At 34.4% G+C, this 22,869-nt stretch overlaps 1 protein-coding gene across 7 annotated transcripts; it reads right to left on the reverse strand.

Moving 5' to 3' along the window:
* Positions 1-455: 455 nt before the first annotated feature.
* On the reverse strand, positions 456-22,783 carry LOC131941022 (synaptic vesicle 2-related protein). 7 transcript variants are annotated; one of them, XM_059300001.1, is made up of 18 exons: positions 21,459-21,614; positions 19,054-19,118; positions 18,796-18,893; positions 17,970-18,216; positions 17,206-17,291; positions 16,054-16,152; positions 15,827-15,898; positions 14,977-15,101; positions 14,539-14,728; positions 10,779-10,910; positions 10,565-10,641; positions 9,964-10,040; positions 8,284-8,391; positions 7,526-7,637; positions 6,343-6,424; positions 3,868-3,957; positions 3,317-3,430; positions 456-3,186 (listed from the first exon to the last, which is right to left on the reverse strand). In XM_059300001.1, the coding sequence occupies exons 4-18, from the start codon at positions 18,175-18,177 to the stop codon at positions 3,151-3,153; spliced, it is 1,608 nt and encodes a 535-aa protein (XP_059155984.1). In that variant the 5' UTR covers positions 18,178-18,216; positions 18,796-18,893; positions 19,054-19,118; positions 21,459-21,614; the 3' UTR covers positions 456-3,150. The 7 variants fall into 7 exon arrangements, with proteins under 7 accessions (XP_059155984.1, XP_059155983.1, XP_059155985.1 ...); XM_059300000.1 differs by lacking the exon at positions 19,054-19,118; XM_059300002.1 differs by lacking the exon at positions 18,796-18,893.
* Positions 22,784-22,869: the final 86 nt, after the last annotated feature.

The raw sequence follows: 22,869 nt of genomic DNA on the forward strand, positions 1-22,869 counted from the left end.
TACACCTCTCCACCAGATTCGATTTTGGGCAGTTTACTTTTTTCCCTTTTATTGAAAGTTTGTACTTGCTAAATGTAGATAATAAGATTGCATTAGAAAAGCCAGTACGCTAAACATATGGACATCCATTTAGATAAGCCATTTGTGGTGGCTATCTGTCATACGTGCAGGCCACTAGCTCACACGGTTATTATATTGAGATCTTTAGCGTTCTAAATAAGTCGACAACTCAAAACTGTTTCACACGTCTTAACAAGCATTAGAATTTGCTTATCTTTCCTTTTGTCATTTTATTTTTTCCTCGTAGAAATGTATGAATAGACAGATAAAGCTTGGTAGAAATGTATGAATAGAGACAAAAATTAGTAGAAATGTATGAATACAGACAGACAAAGCTTGTCAAATATTATTGCCAGAAACATCAGCTAGTAAACAAAATTTACCAACAAAATAAGAAAACTGAAAGCCATTTCATTTATTTACTGTATTACAAATAAAAATGCCTCTACAAAATAATCATATAGCTATTTCACTATAAATATGACATAAATCTAACTATTCTAAGATAATGTATTACAACTAACATCAAATGATTCTTAACAAAGTACAAGTGTTTTCTACAGGCTGAATTATTAGTCTTAAATCGAATACCTTCAAGATGACTTTCAATGTGTTGTTGAAAGAAGAAAAAAGCCCCAATTGAAAAGACTGAATTAGAAATAAATGGATTTATGTCATTCATAGATGCTCATTCAAAACCCTAGAATTTGTGAGTAAAAAGATGTTTTCAGACCATTATTTCTTTAAAAATTTAGTATTCCTGTCTTTTTGCGCAAATTGACAAAATTAGATTAATGTAATGTATATTAGAGAAAAAAACGTAACTTTAATATGAAGTCAATAGAAAGCCACCTTTTGAAAACATGACTTCAATTTTAATACCAAAAATGTAATCCATTACAAAGAATATTTTTCAAGTTGAACTTAAAAAAAATGCATTTAAGTATAAAACACTGGCAAATTATAAATCATTATATTTGAATGATCAAGAGAAACTTTAAGGAGAGGACATGATTTGGATGGCCATATGGTATCTGTTTTTATATTCTGTGCAAGTCATTTACTGTTGTGCAACATAACATTCTTATCCTATTAGTTACACCCTCAGATGTATACACTGTAAACCTGACTTTAAATAACACAGATTTTAGCACATGGTTTTGTGATACGAATAGCTCTAACTTCAAAACAAATCAGTATAAGTGTTTCAAAATTATTAATTTCTAATTTAATTTGTCCCAAAATGTCCAGTACAGCCACAACAGACACACAATAAAAAAATACAAAGTAATTATTGCAGCAGCTACAGATTGTAAACATCAAACATACTCTTCAGTATCTATGGCAACCAGGGCCTGAACACATCTGACTAAATAAATGAGTAAGTTAAAGTCCGCAAACAAATGCATTTACAAATAAATGTTCTGAACTATGCTTTCAACAGAACATTTAAAATAAAATCTTTGTAAACAATAAATTTTTTTTAAAGGTCACGTGTCATTTTAAAATAACTGAGCATATTTTAAAGTGTGTGTATAATTTTGAATTACAAGATATGAAAATGGATTAATAATTTTAAAAAGCTTAAACTATTCGGAGTTTGGTCTTAATCAAGAAGTAGGTAACCTTTGATCCCACTAAAATAGAAGATTATCCATTAGATCACAGGATTAAGGAGGCAACCTTTGATCCCACTAAAATAGAAGATTATCCTTTAGATCACAGGATTAAGGAGGCAACCTTTGATCCCACTAAAATAGAAGATTATCCTTTAGATCACAGGATTAAGGAGGCAACCATCTCCAGCAGATTACAAGAGAGCATTGCTACTAAGCTAAAGAAATTATTTAATGTGAAAGCCTTTCTTCTTAATAATTATTTAAACATTAGAAAGTTCAAAAACAATGTTTAGAACATTTTACTAAAATTTAAAAGACATTTAAATTAGTTACTACCTAAAGTGAGAATTCAAATATATCAATAAAAATTTAAGTAAAGATAATTCTACACCAAAAAGCCTGTAGAAAGTTTTCATTCCTATTTTGAGTACTTTTCAGGGGCAAGTATAATTAGAACATAAAAATTCTAGAAGGCAATACGCTTAACAATATTTAATAAAGAAACTGAATCAATATAAAAATGCTACATTGCTGTGAAGGCAAATTTTATACATAAAAATGATAAAAAAATTTTTGCCAGACAATATCACAAATTCATATAACAAATTGGTTGGAGTGTAAATACAAAAGTAATGGCAACACCTTATCACATTAAAAATATACAAAAAAAGCAAAAACTTTTCATTTGAAACAGTAAAATTGTCTTCTAGTAGTTTTTAAAATCTAGTACTATTGCTATTAACAATAGCTTTGTCATATCCGTTAGAAAAAAATCAATTTTAATTTCACAGAAAGTTTTAAAATAAATTAATATAAGTTGACAAAAAGTTACAGTCCACTGTTTTTATTTATCAAACATGTAAAAATAATATTATTCTATGTTAAACACTAACATGAGATTCATATGGTTCACTAGGTCATAAATAACTGAAAATCTCTATTAAAAAATATATAATACAGTATAAGTGAATTGATAATTGTTAAGTATCAGTAGTTTAATAAAGTTTGTGTATACTTTTAGCTTTAATACCCCTAAAAAAGTAAAGGGGAGTAGCCTCACAGTTGAGAATGTATTAAAGATCAATCTTTTGGCAAACATAACTACAAAAAAAAAAACACTTGCCCATTGAGCTTATTAAAGCCATATAACTTATGATGGTTTTGAAGAACAACAAACTACAATTAAATTATCACAATGTAATATTTAAGCATTATTAAAATATAATTTTCAAAAGTATATAATAACTTATTCAAAAAATACAAATTAAAAAAAAACCATAGTATCTTCAAAATATCTTAATTCCCCACAATAAGTACAACAACCTAACTATATATATATATATAGATATAGATACATAAAACGAAACTGTTAACAAGGAGTTAAAGCCTTGTTTAGAAATTCAACAAGGATTTTTTCCAGGAACTTAAAACAGTCAGTGAAAATTTCTATTTGCCTTAGAAGTGAGCTCTGTTACTTTTTGGATTTAGTTTCTTCATGCCCTGAATCCTGTTGAAATTAAATACACAATTACAAATGACTTGAATTACAGTTTATTACAAATATTTCACAAACCAACAATGAAAATAAACTATAAAACTAACTGAATCCCCTAAGTTTAAAATACACATTTTCCTACCTTCATATCTCTTCCTTTGGTTTCTATAGGCAACAAGAATGCAGCTGCAGAAGCTATTAAACACATGACTCCATAGATGGAAACGGCAGCATAGGCTGATTCCTTAAGTAAGACCTAGGCAAAAGATTGAGGATAATAGACCGACATATTTCTCAGGGAGGTGAATAAATTCTGATACTGTTTTTCACTGAACATTTTTGTTAATTTATTTTTAATCCTACATTAGAATTCCTACTTGTGTAAAAGTTTGAAAAAAAATAAAAACAAAACAAACACATGCTCCGGAGTTTCATATTAAATAAATCTAAAAAATAAAAATTTGAAGGAAAAAGGCTTTTTATTATATTCACAAATAAAAAAAAAATGAAAAAAAAATGCACTAAAAAGTAAAAGATAAAATTAGTTTGGTTAACCTTACAAAACCAATATGCTGGTATGACACACATGCACATGCATGCAAACATACTGAGCAAGCTAAATATAAAAGCCTTTAAAAAACAAACAAGAAAAACTGATTTCACTTAACAAAATTGAAATGAAGAGAAACATACTTGAGCCACAAAAGGTGTAACTATAGCCCCAATTCTTGCCATACCACTACAGGTTCCCAGGCCAAGTGCACGCATTGAAGTTGGATATACCTGAAATGAGGTAACACAAAAAAATAAGTAAAAATAAATAGGAGGCACAGTCATGTAACATTTTTTAAAAGCAGTGGGTATTTTCCATAAAGCAGTTCAGCACACAAATATGACATGACAGTTGTTGGTGAACCCAGTAAACATTGGATTAGGATTGTGTAGACCAGAGTGTCAGTAAACAAAACATTGGATTAGGATTGTGTAGACCAGAGTGTCAGTAAACATTGGATTGGGATTGTGTAGACCAGAGTGTCAGTAAACATTGGATTAGGATTGTGTAGACCAGAGTGTCAGTAAACATTGGATTAGGATTGTGTAGACCAGAGTGTCAGCAAACAAAACATTGGATTAGGATTGTGTAGACCAGAGTGTCAACAAACAAAACATTGGATTAGGATTGTGTAGACCAGAGTGTCAGCAAACATTGGATTAGGATTGTGTAGACCAGAGTGTCAGCAAACATTGGATTAGGATTGTGTAGACCAGAGTGTCAGCAAACAAAACATTGGATTAGGATTGTGTAGACCAGAGTGTCAGCAAACATTGGATTAGGATTGTGTAGACCAGAGTGTCAGTAAACAAAACATTGGATTAGGATTGTGTAGACCAGAGTGTCAGCAAACAAAACATTGGATTAGGATTGTGTAGACCAGAGTGTCAGCAAACATTGGATTAGGATTGTGTAGACCAGAGTGTCAGTAAACAAAACATTGGATTAGGATTGTGTAGACCAGAGTGTCAGTAAACATTGGATTAGGATTGTGTAGACCAGAGTGTCAGCAAACAAAACATTGGATTAGGATTGTGTAGACCAGAGTGTCAGCAAACATTGGATTAGGATTGTGTAGACCAGAGTGTCAGCAAACATTGGATTAGGATTGTGTAGACCAGAGTGTCAGCAAACAAAACATTGGATTAGGATTGTGTAGACCAGAGTGTCAGCAAACATTGGATTAGGATTGTGTAGACCAGAGTGTCAGTAAACAAAACATTGGATTAGGATTGTGTAGACCAGAGTGTCAGCAAACAAAACATTGGATTAGGATTGTGTAGACCAGAGTGTCAGCAAACATTGGATTAGGATTGTGTAGACCAGAGTGTCAGTAAACAAAACATTGGATTAGGATTGTGTAGACCAGAGTGTCAGCAAACATTGGATTAGGATTGTGTAGACCAGAGTGTCAGCAAACATTGGATTAGGATTGTGTAGACCAGAGTGTCAGTAAACAAAACATTGGATTAGGATTGTGTAGACCAGAGTGTCAGTAAACAAAACATTGGATTAGGATTGTGTAGACCAGAGTGTCAGTAAACATTGGATTAGGATTGTGTAGACCAGAGTGTCAGCAAACAAAACATTGGATTAGGATTGTGTAGACCAGAGTGTCAGCAAACATTGGATTAGGATTGTGTAGACCAGAGTGTCAGCAAACATTGGATTAGGATTGTGTAGACCAGAGTGTCAGCAAACATTGGATTAGGATTGTGTAGACCAGAGTGTCAGCAAACAAAACATTGGATTAGGATTGTGTAGACCAGAGTGTCAGCAAACAAAACATTGGATTAGGATTGTGTAGACCAGAGTGTCAGCAAACATTGGATTAGGATTGTGTAGACCAGAGTGTCAGCAAACAAAACATTGGATTAGGATTGTGTAGACCAGAGTGTCAACAAACAAAACATTGGATTAGGATTGTGTAGACCAGAGTGTCAGCAAACATTGGATTAGGATTGTGTAGACCAGAGTGTCAGCAAACATTGGATTAGGATTGTGTAGACCAGAGTGTCAACAAACAAAACATTGGATTAGGATTGTGTAGACCAGAGTGTCAGCAAACAAAACATTGGATTAGGATTGTGTAGACCAGAGTGTCAGCAAACATTGGATTAGGATTGTGTAGACCAGAGTGTCAGCAAACATTGGATTAGGATTGTGTAGACCAGAGTGTCAGCAAACAAAACATTGGATTAGGATTGTGTAGACCAGAGTGTCAGCAAACATTGGATTAGGATTGTGTAGACCAGAGTGTCAGCAAACAAAACATTGGATTAGGATTGTGTAGACCAGAGTGTCAGCAAACATTGGATAAGGATTGTGTAGACCAGAGTGTCAGTAAACAAAACATTGGATTAGGATTGTGTAGACCAGAGTGTCAGTAACCATTGGATTAGGATTTCCCAAAGACATTTAAATGTAAGAAATCATGAATCCAAACACATGGATCTGGCAACAGCACATGGTGATGGGACACAACTCTGATAATCTCTACATATAAATCAGATACAAGCAAATGTTTGATGGTTATATCTATATTACATTACCTAATGTATAAAACTAACCTATACTTCTTAACAATTTCTAGGTACAAATCAATCTTCACATACCTCAGGAGTGTAAACATAAGCACCTTGGAATGCTCCAGAAATAAATGCTCTTGCTACAAAAAGGAAAAAAGTTAAGACTGCTCTGAAACAAAAAAACACCTGATTAGTTTTGGAGAAATACTGCATATTTTATAAACAAAGAAAACAAAATTTAATACTATCTTCCAAAATAGCTAAAAAAAAAAAAGAAGTTTAATTCAGATAACCCACTAATAAGTCAAAATAATGTTTCAACACATCAATGTTTTTTTTTTGAATGAGTGGAAGATGGCTAAAAATGGCTTTTGGAGTTGCTTGTAGCTGAAGCTTTTTCAATTTCACCATGTCAATATTCCTACAATTTCACCATGTCAATATTCCTACAATTTCACCATGTCAATATTCCTACAATTTCACCATGTCAATATTCCTACAATTTCACCATGTCAATATTCCTACAATTTCACCATGTCAATATACCTACAATTTCACCATGTCAATATTCCTACAATTTCACCATGTCAATATTCCTACAATTTCACCATGTCAATATTCCTACAATTTCACCATGTCAATATACCTACAATTTCACCATGTCAATATTCCTACAATTTCACCATGTCAATATTCCTACAATTTCACCATGTCAATATTCCTACAATTTCACCATGTCAATATTCCTACAATTTCACCAAGTCAGTATTCCTACAATTTCACCAAGTCAATATTCCTACAATTTCACCATGTCAATATACCTACAATTTCACCATGTCAATATTCCTACAATTTCACCAAGTCAATATTCCTACAATTTCACCATGTCAATATTCCTACAATTTCACCATGTCAATATTCCTACAAAGTTCATGAATTATGAATGGATCAGATCTTTACTATCCCTGACTCAAATCAGGTAGGGCTACAAAGTTATGTAGACAAAGGGGCACCAATGGGACTCAAGCTAAGAAAACCAACTTTTGGCTAAGTCATGCACTACCCTGATAACAAAACAAAAGGACTGCTGAGTTTTGTGCTGACAACACACTACATGGACATCAAGGAGGTGAGCCTTACTTCATCTACCATATAAACCATCAGCTGGGAAAGTTTACTTGACTTTATTTGGGCAGCTTTGTGTTTAAAAATATTACCATTACATCACACAAAGTGACAGATATTTACAATCTAAATAAGTGAGGCTTACCTGGTCATGCAGATGTTTACCAACATGACAAACAGAGTAAAAATTATAAACTCCAAAACCATTGTGTATTTTCGTCCTATTTTGTTCAGTAGATAGGCAGTGATAAACAAACCTTAAAAAAATTGTTTTATTATAAATCATTAGAAAAATATTAAAATAATTGTTTATAGGCTACATGTTTGCCTTGTTACATTGTATTTTTACAATGGGGATACAAATAAATATACTGCATAAACACAGGTAATCTTTTTTTTAAAAGTTTGCTTTAAAATGATTTCTAGGGTTCTTATGTGTCAAAACAGGCAAGCCCAATTTCAAAATTGACAAGTAGGTAAAGAACCCGTGACAATGCAAGAATTAATAGAAGTTTTCTGTAAATAGTTCTAATTTTCTAAGCTAATATACCCACATTGCTTGCATTCATTTGGTGCACTTTTCTTTTTAGTTGTTAAATATTATTCATTATTATAAGCCTATATGTAAAGAAAATTATTTTCTACTTTTTTTTTGTACATAACTATATAAAGAATGTTATTAAAACATTTATTTATCAATTGTTTTTTTAAACAATGTTTTATTGTATTTTTCCCAATAGTATTATGAAAATAGGTTATGAGGACATAAACATCAATTTGTAGAATACAGATATGTATGTATTTTGCAGCGAAAAACAATTTCTTATTTAGATTTTGCACATTTATAAAAAAATGACTATTTTTACAATACAGTGTTTTAAAGCCCAGCCTTGGATCTTTTACCTGGAAACTCAGCAAAGGTTGTCCATGTCAAGTCTATATAATCTTTTGTGGTTAAAGATTTGCACTCAAGAAAACAAGTAGGATTGGGATTGAATTTTACATCAGTACCTAAAAAATATTAACAACATGCAGTAAATCAATGATAATATAAATTTTTGGGATTATCAAAGACTTAACATTTTTTCCTTTAATTTCCATTAATGATATCATCTGAATATTTAAAAATCTAAACTAAGACACATTAAAAAAAAAAAATTGAATTACAAAGTACCCAACTTAATTGCATAATTTTCTAATTATATTTTCTATATCTAAAGAATATTTAAAACATTTCTAGGTTTTTGCTTGATTAATGGCAGAATAAAAAAACACTAACAGTATGCTAAACATCAACAGATGCTGGATACTAAGCAATGCAAACAGCCTTAAATGTTTTCTTTTTAGCACATTAAAATTCACTGTAACATTGTTAATATAAATAGGAAAATGGTGAAATTTTAATTATTGATAATTTTCATGATAAACTTAGTAGGGCGAGTGTAGGAGCATTGAGTATGATAGGGGATAGAGGGCTGCAGTCAGGAGCCCCCGATTTTTAGGGGCCCTCAAGTTTACATCTTAATTGTTAGTTTTCACTATAAAAACAAAAGTTTTAATGTTTTAATCAAAAGCTTCAATTTTTTCAAAACATCAAGACGTGCACACACTGAAGTATAAATAACACCTGTCATCACCTCCTACCCTGACATTGTTTAAATAAAGCTGGAACTTCCTAAAATAACATAGCACCGGCATTTGCATATGACAATAAAATGAGTTGATTTTAGCATTAAAAAGCACAAACAACAGCATAATGTAACAGACGATTGACCAATCTTTAAAAAAGGGCAGCAAATGAAAGATTGCATCAATTCACATCACACGCTGGTAAAAAAATATTTAAAATTACTACTGTACAGGGTCAACACTGAGGATTAGTTCTTACTAGCAGCTTTCAGACACCTTCATTATAGGCTAACCTTAGCAATAAATGAAAAAATTCTCAACTTTGTTTAAATGGTTTTCTAAAAGGTAGGAAGTAACCTATGTTTTGAATTAAGTTATTTGAAGTGAAAGGTGGGTTAGTATCATTGTTTTTATTTGCCGAATTAATAAGAAGTGAAAACGAAACTAGACTCCAGGTGGAAGTTACAAATAATGTGGAGAGGTTTATCTCAACAGTATAGAAAAATTTAGTTATAGATTAATTTCTTATATTTCTTTGGATCCGTGGTCCGCCACAAACAAACATATAGAATTGAACTTTATATATTAGATAGAAAACCAGGTTGTCTTGCATTAAAATTGTTTTTGTTTCACAAAAAGTTAAACTAATTCTTATCATTAAATATATAGAGTACAGAACATTTTGTTAGAAAAAACCATAGGAAGAGCACAGGGTTTAAAAGGAAGGCATTAAGGAAAAACATTTTCTAAATGTATTGATTTATGTAGATAACTTGATATTTAATTTAAAGGAAAAAATCATACAGAACTATAATAAGATTTAAAATCTTAGGTAAAACCAACTTTTATACAAATAAACATGAAGATTATAGGGCAATAAGATATTGAACTAGCCACAGTTTAAAAAAATTTTGGTGATTGTTTGATTATAATTAATGATTATAATATAATTACCATGGCAGCCATCAGGGTTTTCAAACATTGCTGTAGTAAGCAAAACAATTCCATAGTATGAAAAAGCACAAACCAACCTAAAAATAATTTTTGATATGATTAATAAGTGTATTAAAAACAAGAAATATGTCTATTTGATTTTAGGTTGAGAATGATTTTTAAAAATGTACTAATTTCCTAATGGATGTAAATTTTAACAATGAAATTTATTAACATACAATTAGAAACCAGTTAAAAAACATTTTCTGTTGTCATAAGAACCCATTTCAAATTTATTTTTAGTATATTTTCACAGCCATAAGACTTTTCAATTCTTTATGCACACTAACATGACAATTTTTTCATGAAAAACAAGGTTTGGGGGTTGGTATTACGTAACAACCTTTGATTTAGTTAAGTAATTGAAACAATTTTTAAATACACAACAATTGGAAACATCATGTATTATAGTTTTTGTTAATTTTAAAAAGGTTACGTTTACTATTAAAAAAATCTAAAGAAAGGGTCAAGAATAAAATGACGTTTTTCAACTTTTCTAAAGATTTTCTTATAAAATTATTGAACTAATAAGACTTTGTTATCTTCTAACTACAGTACTCACCAAATTATCCACAATAAGATTGTTGTAATTTTAAGTTCTGGAATAAATAAATCCTTCACACGTCCACGTTTTATAGCCTGTATAAAAATCATCATAAACATCAACAAATTACTTTTACAAAATAATATTCTTTATAAAATGCAGTGGCTATTTCAATAATAGAAAAACAAAATCATGTAAAGTGAGCTGGTCTATAGACACAATGAGAACTTACATGACCCTGCGGTTCAACAAGTTTACCCAGAGGCATTGGCTTGCCATTGTCTTTAGCTATCCTCTCTAGAGTTTGCAGTGCTTTATCATAGCATCCTCTAGTCATGTCATACCGAGCGCTTTCAGGCAGCCACTGAAAACAAACATTAGAAAAAAAAATCAACATTCAAGAGTTTGTTTTCACAACCTCAGCTCCCCCCAATAAGATTTTAGTTCTAAGTATTTTTTATCTAGATTTAAAGTAAACCTATTCAGTTTATCAATGTCTGATTTATTATCAGACTCGTCTCATTCTAAAACAACTTCTGATTTAATAGAAATAACTGCAGAAAATGTTAACACGACATAAAAATTGGTTCAGTCAGCACCAGCAGGCCTCTTGACTAAGGTTGAAGCTACCTTGTAGCCAACATCATTAGACCTAGTGACTGAGGTTGTAGCCAACATCATTAGGCCTAGTGACTGAGGTTGTAGCCAACATCATTAGGCCTAGTGACTGAGGTTGTAGCCAACATCATTAGGCCTAGTGACTGAGGTTGTAGCCAACATCATTAGGCCTAGTGACTGAGGTTGTAGCCAACATCATTAGACCTAGTGACTGAGGTTGTAGCCAACATCATTAGTCCTAGTGACTGAGGTTGTAGCCAGCATCATTAGGCCTAGTGACTGAGGTTGTAGCCAACATCATTAGGCCTAGTGACTGAGGTTGTAGCCAGCATCATTAGGCCTAGTGACTGAGGTTGTAGCCAACATCATTAGACCTAGTGACTGAGGTTGTAGCCAGCATCATTAGGCCTAGTGACTGAGGTTGTAGCCAACATCATTAGGCCTAGTGACTGAGGTTGTAGCCAACATCATTAGGCCTAGTGACTGAGGTTGTAGCCAGCATCATTAGGCCTAGTGACTGAGGTTGTAGCCAACATCATTAGTCCTAGTGACTGAGGTTGTAGCCAGCATCATTAGGCCTAGTGACTGAGGTTGTAGCCAACATCATTAGACCTAGTGACTGAGGTTGTAGCCAACATCATTAGACCTAGTGACTGAGGTTGTAGCCAACATCATTAGTCCTAGTGACTGAGGTTGTAGCCAACATCATTAGGCCTAGTGACTGAGGTTGTAGCCAACATCATTAGACCTAGTGACTGAGGTTGTAGCCAACATCATTAGGCCTAGTGACTGAGGTTGTAGCCAACATCATTAGTCCTAGTGACTGAGGTTGTAGCCAGCATCATTAGGCCTAGTGACTGAGGTTGTAGCCAACATCATTAGTCCTAGTGACTGAGGTTGTAGCCAACATCATTAGGCCTAGTGACTGAGGTTGTAGCCAACATCATTAGGCCTAGTGACTGAGGTTGTAGCCAACATCATTAGTCCTAGTGACTGAGGTTGTAGCCAGCATCATTAGGCCTAGTGACTGAGGTAGCCAGCATCATTAGGCCTAGTGACTGAGGTTGTAGCCAACATCATTAGGCCTAGTGACTGAGGTTGTAGCCAACATCATTAGACCTAGTGACTGAGGTTGTAGCCAGCATCATTAGGCCTAGTGACTGAGGTTGTAGCCAACATCATTAGGCCTAGTGACTGAGGTTGTAGCCAACATCATTAGTCCTAGTGACTGAGGTTGTAGCCAACATCATTAGGCCTAGTGACTGAGGTTGTAGCCAACATCATTAGACCTAGTGACTGAGGTTGTAGCCAACATCATTAGGCCTAGTGACTGAGGATGTAGCCAACATCATTAGGCCTAGTGACTGAGGTTGTAGCCAGCATCATTAGGCCTAGTGACTGAGGTTGTAGCCAGCATCATTAGGCCTACTGACTGAGGTTGTAGCCAGCATCATTAGGCCTAGTGACTGAGGTTGTAGCCAGCATCATTAGGCCTAGTGAATGAGGTTGTAGCCAGCATCATTAGACCTAGTGACTGAGGTTGTAGCCAGCATCATTAGGCCTACTGACTGAGGTTGTAGCCAACATCATTAGTCCTAGTGACTGAGGTTGTAGCCAACATCATTAGACCTAGTGACTGAGGTTGTAGCCAACATCATTAGACCTAGTGACTGAGGTTGTAGCCAACATCATTAGGCCTAGTGACTGAGGTTGTAGCCAGCATCATTAGGCCTACTGACTGAGGTTGTAGCCAACATCATTAGTCCTAGTGACTGAGGTTGTAGCCAACATCATTAGACCTAGTGACTGAGGTTGTAGCCAACATCATTAGACCTAGTGACTGAGGTTGTAGCCAACATCATTAGGCCTAGTGACTGAGGTTGTAGCCAACATCATTAGTCCTAGTGACTGAGGTTGTAGCCAGCATCATTAGGCCTAGTGACTGAGGTAGCCAGCATCATTAGGCCTAGTGACTGAGGTTGTAGCCAACATCATTAGGCCTAGTGACTGAGGTTGTAGCCAACATCATTAGACCTAGTGACTGAGGTTGTAGCCAGCATCATTAGGCCTAGTGACTGAGGTTGTAGCCAACATCATTAGGCCTAGTGACTGAGGTTGTAGCCAACATCATTAGTCCTAGTGACTGAGGTTGTAGCCAACATCATTAGGCCTAGTGACTGAGGTTGTAGCCAACATCATTAGACCTAGTGACTGAGGTTGTAGCCAACATCATTAGGCCTAGTGACTGAGGATGTAGCCAACATCATTAGGCCTAGTGACTGAGGTTGTAGCCAGCATCATTAGGCCTAGTGACTGAGGTTGTAGCCAGCATCATTAGGCCTACTGACTGAGGTTGTAGCCAGCATCATTAGGCCTAGTGACTGAGGTTGTAGCCAGCATCATTAGGCCTAGTGAATGAGGTTGTAGCCAGCATCATTAGACCTAGTGACTGAGGTTGTAGCCAGCATCATTAGGCCTACTGACTGAGGTTGTAGCCAACATCATTAGTCCTAGTGACTGAGGTTGTAGCCAACATCATTAGACCTAGTGACTGAGGTTGTAGCCAACATCATTAGACCTAGTGACTGAGGTTGTAGCCAACATCATTAGGCCTAGTGACTGAGGTTGTAGCCAGCATCATTAGGCCTACTGACTGAGGTTGTAGCCAACATCATTAGTCCTAGTGACTGAGGTTGTAGCCAACATCATTAGACCTAGTGACTGAGGTTGTAGCCAACATCATTAGACCTAGTGACTGAGGTTGTAGCCAACATCATTAGGCCTAGTGACTGAGGTTGTAGCCAACATCATTAGGCCTAGTGACTGAGGTTGTAGCCAACATCATTAGGCCTAGTGACTGAGGTTGTAGCCAACATCATTAGACCTAGTGACTGAGGTTGTAGCCAACATCATTAGGCCTAGTGACTGAGGTTGTAGCCAGCATCATTAGGCCTAGTGACTGAGGTTGTAGCCAGCATCATTAGGCCTACTGACTGAGGTTGTAGCCAGCATCATTAGGCCTAGTGACTGAGGTTGTAGCCAACATCATTAGGCCTAGTGACTGAGGTCAGGACTATTTGTCAACAACTATAGACAGAATTTTTTAAGTTTAGATATTGACATTTTCAATCAAGTAATTACTAGTACTGTTGTAAAAGGTAAAATAATGCTTTATATTTACAATAAGGACACCTTTTTATTTAGATTTATGTGTTGGGACAAAGGAAAACAGAAAAGAAAAATTTATTATAAGCAACAAGCTTATTAATTTTCCAACAAGCAACGGAAAAATGGAAATATTTAAGCCCAAAACTGTAAGGGCTAATCTATCAACAAAATTAATATTACACATAAAATCTTTTAATTATACTCACCACACAAAACAATGAAAATATTAAAAGTGGGAGAGCAGAAAATCCTAGAAGATAAGACCATCCTAGAGTTGGCATTACCAACAGGGCTAGAAGAACCTCAAAGCATGCTCCAATAGCCCAAAATATTTCTATAAGAGTGACACATGTGGCTCGTGATTTACTTGGAAGAAACTCTGCATAAAGTGTTACTCTGTCAAGTTTCACAGAAAAAAGTTCATGTAAGTACATATCATAAATATCTTTTTAGTATCCTACTTACTAACTAAAATTGTGATGAACACTTACATAATTGCATATCTGTCTGTCTGTCTCTGTGTGTCTCTCTTTATATATATATATATATATATATATATATATATATATATATATATATATATATATATATATACACATACACATATATAATATACTTATAATAACTAAAATAATATTACATACGACTGAGGAGCTCCACCAATGCCAAAGCCAACTAAACCTCTGAGGATAAGCATCCATATAAAATTTGGGGCAAACGAACTCAAAATTCCAAAATAGCAGGTGATTACAGAGCAGAGAATCAGTTCCTGTTGATCAATAAATGCCGTTTACTGTACATCAAATAAATGGTGCCCTTTACTGTACATCAAGTACCTCAAATAAATGGTGCCCTTTACTGTACATCTAATAAATGGTGCCCTTTACTGTACATCAAATACCTCAAATAAATGGTGCCCTTTATTGTACATCAAATACCTCAAATAAATGGTGCCCTTTACTGTACATCAAGTACCTCAAATAAATGGTGCCCTTTACTATATATCAAACATTTCAAATAAAATAGTGCCTTTTACATTGAACAGCATCATTTATTGTTAGAGCTTATGACTGCCAGCCCAAAAGACTAGAGTTAAGATTGCTGGCTTGAGTCCGTGGTACACCCAACTCTGATGGCGACATGACCTGTGGTACACCCAACTCTGATGGCGACATGACTTATGACAAAGGCGGCTGCGAATAGTGGTGACCACACGTCTCCTTGGTGTGCCAATGTAATTGAAACAGATGAACTCTTCAAGTAAGGTCTTCTGGCGTTAGACATTGTGCAAACAGCTTTTGAGCAAACAACATTTGGGCAAACAACTTTTGGGCAAACAACATTCTGGTTAGCGTCTTTTGGGCAAATATATATAATGCCTAGTTGGTTTACATTAAAAATATTAATTTTTAGTAATGGTGATAGAATTATATTTATAATGTTCTCATTATAAAACCAGATCTAATCAAACAAGACAGATCTATAAAAACAAACCGTTTTTCTGCCATATTTGTCACATATAGAGCCCCAAAAACTTGAGCTACACATCATTCCACAAAACACAACCTAATAAAAGTTAAGATTAAAAACGTTTGTAGATAAATTGAAACTTAATAAAATTTATAAAGAGTGATTGCTTAAAAATATATAAAAGTGTGTATTTAAACATTTAAAGTTGAAGCAATATTAGTAAAAATGCCAAACAAGAAAACTGTACTTACTGTTGTAATAAAAGCCTCTTGCCACCCATCTAATCTCCATTCACAATGTAGAGCAGGCGATAAAATTGCAAGAATCATCATTTCCATAGCATCTGCCATCTATTACAAATAGCAAAAAATCTTTACTTCCATCTACCATTTAGTAAACACTGCAGAAATAATTATTTCCTTTGCATAGCCATCTACTAAACATTGCAAAATATTATTCCTATTGCAAAAGCATTGTATTATTCATTGCAAGAGTTATATTTGGTATTAAAAAAATAACTGCTTAAAAGAACACAGTTGAAATCATAAGTCCCCAAGTGCAATAAAAGTCAAGATATAGTCTGCAAACAGAAAGAAATAATAATAATTAATAAAATGTAAAATTCTCATACCTGGTGCCCTATTCATGAAAGAAGCTTAAGTGTAACTGCTCATGAAAGATCAAGTGAAAACAAATAGTACCAGAAGTAATAGAAAAATTATAATAATTATAAAAAGTGCAGTAGAAAGATAATTAAAAGAAATGTACTTGCTTACAGCTGATAAGCCTTTTGTTGATTAAAAACAAATATATTTAGTTCAAAGTTATAGGAGTTTTCTGTGTTGTCCAGAGCTAAATTGCTATTTTATTCAAATTAAAAAAATGACACTAAAATATATACAGCAAAAAACCTGACAAATGCACATCTTGACTCCTAAATGCAGAACTAGAAAATAAGATTCTAGCCATGGAAACTGGTTGTTACAGGGGGTTATTAGGAATGCCATACAAAGACAGGGTCTCAAATGATATAGTTTGTGATAAGATGCAAGGGCAATTGGTCATCATGATGATCTGTTGACTATTGTTAAAAAAAACAAAAGCTAAAATGGAGCTGACATGTCACAAGACAGCCATGACTCCCTTTACTACAATGGGAAGATAACATCAGAGATTGGATGGCCTAAACACTAAAAGAGACACAGAGAATAGGGGAGGGGGGAGAGGAGGGGGGATGAAGGGAGATTATCAAAAAGACTAAGGGACAGAAGAAGTCATTTTTATTTTTCCCAGCATATAGAAAAACTAATTTGTTAGTTAACCAAAATTTTTTAACCACACAATGTTAACTAAGACTAAGTATAAATTGTAAAGTATTGGGTAAAAACATAATTTCTACAAACCCAGGCAAAGCCAGTGAGTATTGAGAGTTTGATTTGAAATTTTCCAAAGCCAATCTGATCAATACATTCCTGTACAGTGAAGGTTTCTGTGGAAAAAAATACAAACTTTTAATTAAGTAGAATGTAGAAATCAAATACTGGACAGTAATAGGGAAGACAACAAAAAAGATGAGTATGCAATATTGATATTCAAATACACTATGGGTGCACAGTCAAAACAGCCTGGGAATAAACGGCCTCGTCAATATGACTCTGTCAAATCAACCCCTGACAAAACGACCCAGTCAAAATAGCCCTGTCAAAGCGGCTCCCGATATATTGCCTCCCAACACAAGAGCTCATGACAAATGGGCTCCCGACATATTGGCTCCAAACAAATGAATCATATGATCACTATTGGTATAAAAGTAACCATTTTGTCCTGCCTCCACTTCCACTATAACTTCTTTTAAATGCCTTCATAAACCAGCAGCGATTCACAAACCCATCAAGTATACTGTTGTCCAATAATGGAATCTTCTTTAAAAAAGGGTGTTGGGTTGTTAGTAGTATTGTAATCTTGACTAATTTTATGGTTAGAAATTAGGGTTAGGCGTATGGTAGGAACAGGGTTGGGGTTAGGGACAGGGCGATTTGAAGGGGCCATATTTTTTGCCTTCACATTCCTTTTTTAAAGTAAAAAACTATGCAAACTTTGGTTTCAAATATGAAAAACAGAGTTTCAGGTAATAATAATAGTACTTCCAATTTTCTTTAATTCTTACCCTCAACTGGTGGTATAGTATCTAAAGGCTTCTGTCTTTGAACGGCTCTATTAACATCATTTTGGCTTTTTGTTTTAGCTCCAGGCATTTTCCCAGCAGATCTGTACATATCAGTGATATCCATTTCAACATTGTCATCTCCATCCAGGTCTTCATACTCATCTCCTTTGCCAAACTTGGTTAAGCGGGTAAACATGGCGGCAGCCATTTTTTAATAGAAGTTTATGCTGGTATATAAAAGTATCATCTGCAAAAAAAAGGCATTTATGAATGTTAGATGCAAAATAAATAAAAAAGAATTTAACAAAATGTATACAATCGAATGCATGTAAGTACATGAAAACACTATGCCTCAAATGAAGTATGTTAAGAATTTTGGGTTATAATAATCTGTAGTTATTTGACAGGGTCAATTACAACAATGATAAACTAGAACGCTATTCCTTCACAAAAAATTTTCTAGCATATTTTGTTGAGAAAATCTTTCAATCTTTACCACTCAGATGAAAATTGCATGATTTAAAACAAATTTTTCTACTTCCCTCCCCAGCGTGTGGATATCATAAATGGATTACCCCTTCAGTTTATTATAACTGACAAAGTGATATTAACTGTTTGAGGCTATTAAAGGCATTTCTAGTAATAATCATTGAAGTACAACAACTGCTTTATAAAATTAAGCATAATATGCATAAAAAAGCATAGGATTATGAGAAATATCCCTGCATACGCCAAAGTCATCCGATGCCAGTACACAATTTAAATTTTATTTTAAATTAGTATTTACCCCACACCCTACAGCAATCTGCATTTCTTTAATATTTACCTACTAATGGTGTTAAATGTTTAACTTTTAGTTCAAGAAGGTGTGGTGATATTGAAACAATGAAGCTGTTTCCTTATTTCATTTATGTAGAGATCTACCTGTTTTTAAACAATTGAATTAAAACTTTTCAGTAATAAATGAAGACTAGCGATGTTTCCAACAGATGCAACCATGCTCATTTACTATAGGAGCCATCTTGTTTCTTTTTTTTATTGTAAACTTATAGCGCAAGATTCAGGGGAAGCCACTTTAACTTACAGATGGCCGCTTTTTATTTAGCAAATCCTGCTTGCAAACACTGCTGTTTAAAGTTAATTTCTGGCCTATATCAATATATTAAATGTTTTTTAAGCCATTGATTTAGGTCTATTATTCAAATTTATTCATTTATCCATAGGCCCTAGCCTATATATATTTGACACAAATATATCACACATATACTTCTATTAAAGCCTTGACAACGAGGTAACTTTTTAGTACATTACTAGCTGCGGGCTATTTTACGTACTGAACTCTAAACTAAAACGATAGATTACCGATTTCAGATTGTCATAGATCTAGACCTAGATTCTATAGTACATCACAACAAACAGAAGTTAAAACATACATTAGTAACATTTTGGTAATCTATCGCCGGCGACTAGTAATGTGAAAAACAGGTGATTCCTTAAATTTTAATAATTATTTCACATTTTGAGGAGGATTTATGTTTTGAAAAATACAAAAATGTTTCCTTGTTTTATTTATGTACGTGTTTTTAAACAATTGAATTGAAAATTTTCAGTAATAAATAGACTAGCGATGTTTCCAACAGATGAAACCATGCTCATTTACTATAGCAGCCATCTTGTTTATTTTTTTTTATTATAAACTTATAGCGCAAGATTCAGGGGGAAGCCACTCTAACTTACAGATGGTCACTTTTTATGGGTGTTGGGAAATTGCGAGATGCGAAAAGCGAAATGGCGAGGCGGGAAAATGCGAGAAGATAATGCGAGACATACCTGCGGAATCAAGGGTAAATAGCGACACACCTTTTGCGAAAAAAAGTTTTTTTCATGCTTTTTTTCATCTATAATTATTTAAATTATTTTTTTTTGTTTTAAAATAATCAAGCATGTAGCCATACCCTTTAACACGAGTGTTGTATGTTGTTATTTTTTATCTAGATTTCATCATATATATATATATATATATATATATATATGTAGAAGATACTAAGAAGATAGATTTATATCTATCTATTAAAAATCCTAACATAGTTGCTGTGCTACTGTCTCAGTCGACATTAATTTTAAAAATCTAACCCGCTCATGTTTTTACAAACGTGAGCGGGGTCATTGTGAATTGGTATAATCTTGTCAGCAGCAGATATATTCTGTAACATGTATTCATGGATTGTTGTACTTGCAAAAAGTGTAAAAGTATAAACAGTTCTAAAAAGTGTAATTTATTTTTTATTAAGTAATTTTAATTACAAACAAAATTTACAAACAAAATCTTCTGAAACAGTCCTAGCACTACTCAAACACGCCTCGTGACACCATCTTTCACACATAGTACATCTTTGGCTACTTCTTCCAATCCACATTCACAACATGTCACAGGTGACCTCCCCGTTCAGCCCACACACAACACTGGCGGCAGCTATAATAAAAAATTTCTAAGCAATAATACAAAATATTTTTGCGGCGGCAGCGGATTGGGGCACTGTGATCTTCAAAGACGGTAAATCAGGCGGCCTCTGCGTTCCATACAAAAGAAAGAAGTTGATCTATCATCGGCGGTATTGTGGGCGGTTTCGAACAAGGTGGTATTCTAAGTGGACACAAAAGATGGGGGAAGTTCACAAATCATCACTATGTCTAGCGACGGAAAAATCTGAAGTAAACGAAACGTTTTTGAAGTCTGCACAAAAAACCACTGTAAATCGGGTGCGGTAAATTTTTCGCAGAAATCTTCGCATTTTAACACCATCCAGCGTAAGTATCGGATTGTGGTAATATGCGAGACAAAAAGTCACGTGACCGACCGTTTTCGGGCCCTTCTCGCATTTTCCCGCCTCGCCATTTCGCTTTTTGCAATTTCCCAACACCCGATTTTATATAGCAAAAAGTATATTGTGATATATTTGTGTCAAATATTATAGATAAATTAATAATAAACCTAAATCAACGGCTAAATATAATCAATATAGGCAAGAAATTAACTTTAAACAGCAGTGTTTGCGAGCTGGATTTGCTATATAAAAAGCGGCCATCTGTAAGTTAGAGTGGCTTCCCCTGAATCTCACGCTATCAGTGTAGAAAAAAAACTTAAACAAGATGGCTGATGTAGTAAATGAGCATGGTTGCATCTGTTGGGAACATCGCTAGTCTTCATTTATTACTGAAACGTTTTAATTCAGTTGTTTAAAAACAGGTAAATAAATGAAACAAGGAAACATTTTTGTATTTTTCAAAACATAAATCCTCCTCAAAATGTGAAATAATTATTAAAATTTAAGGAGTCACCCGTTTTTCACATTACTAGTTGCGGGCGATTTTACGTACCTAAAACGATAGATTACCAACTTTAGTACTTAGTCTAGTTAGTACCAACCAACATTTTATTTTTATACATAGTCTAGATCTAGATCTAGAGACCACTGAATGTTATTATACCGTATTACTTTCTCAGGGTTTAGTACAATAGTGCTGATCAGAATAGATTAGTTTAGATAGGCCTAGATCTATAATATATAGACTAGATCTAGACTATAGATCTAGATTCTGGATCTAGATCTATTATTATGTCTGAAACGAAATGTTTAATAATATAATAAGTACATAGTTATGATAATTTTGGGTATTACCAAATACCGGATAGGTAGCAGAAAGAATACTAAGGCCGAACTTTGACACTTATTCTAAAATATAATTAGTAGGCCTAATTATTTGAAATAAAAATAACATTAAAAACAAATTCTACAATGATGATGCAAACCATTATTAATTATTAAAAACCTGATAAATAGTGAGGTGGGTTTTTTTTCTATAGACGTTGTTCGTTATGCTAACTTATTTCGAAAAAAAAAAAAAAAAAAAAAAAAAAACAAAACAAAACAAAAACAAAACAAGGTCTAACAATTTGTTAAATGAAAACATGTTGCTGACAAAGCCATTAGGCCTGGCAATAGACTACTAAAATGACTACATGGGTTCCGATAAAATGACGACATGGGTTCCAAACACGCAACAGACGGGATAGATGTCATGCCACGACGTCACCCCCCGAAGAAAGTCTACCTCCCCCCCCCCAAACGAAATGGAATTTATATAGAAAATATATACTTTTAACAGTGACCGCCCCTTACCCCCCCCCCCCCCCCCAAGAAATTTTAGTCCGCATCCCCGAAAATTTCAAGTGCCCCCCCCCCCCCCCAGAGAAAATAGTCTGGAAGAAACACTGTCTGCTTTCTTCATACCGATGGTATATTCAGAGTTTCTTCCAGGCATCTCTTCAGGGGGGAACTTTGCCCCCCCCCCCCCAAACGAAAAGAAATTTATGTAATTTATATAGAAAATAGATACTTTTATTAACTCAAAAATTCAAAATAATAGACTTGGTAGTCCAGTGGCGCAGAAGGCGTAGCGAGGGTTGCAGACCGCACCGGGTGACACCATTTAGGGGGTGACACCAAGGCAAAAAATAGCAAAATATATAGAGAGAAGTTTGAGGGGGGGGGGGTGATGCAAATCGAAAACTTGAGGGAGAGGGGTGCAAATCGAAAGTTTGAGGGGGGGGGTTCAAATCGAAAATTTGAAAGTTTGTCCCCGGGACTGGGGGTGACACCATTAAGTGCCGCACCGGGTGACACCCGACCTCGCTACGCCACTGATAAAAAGTTCTTCATAGGCCTATATATATATATATCGTTGCAATTGGTGACATCCCCATCCATTCTTACCTAAAGGCGTGAGCATAATCCACATATTAATTCATGTGGAAAAAAAGCATCGTTTTCATCGTAAGCAGAATTTCTTCCAGGCATCTCTTCGGTGTCCGCCTCCCCGAAAATTTTAGTCCGCCTAT

The sequence above is a fragment of the Physella acuta genome, unplaced genomic scaffold, assembly GCF_028476545.2.
Source record: "Physella acuta isolate Inbredline_101_S28 unplaced genomic scaffold, ASM2847654v3 ptg000340l, whole genome shotgun sequence".
Lineage (NCBI taxonomy): Eukaryota > Metazoa > Mollusca > Gastropoda > Physidae > Physella > Physella acuta.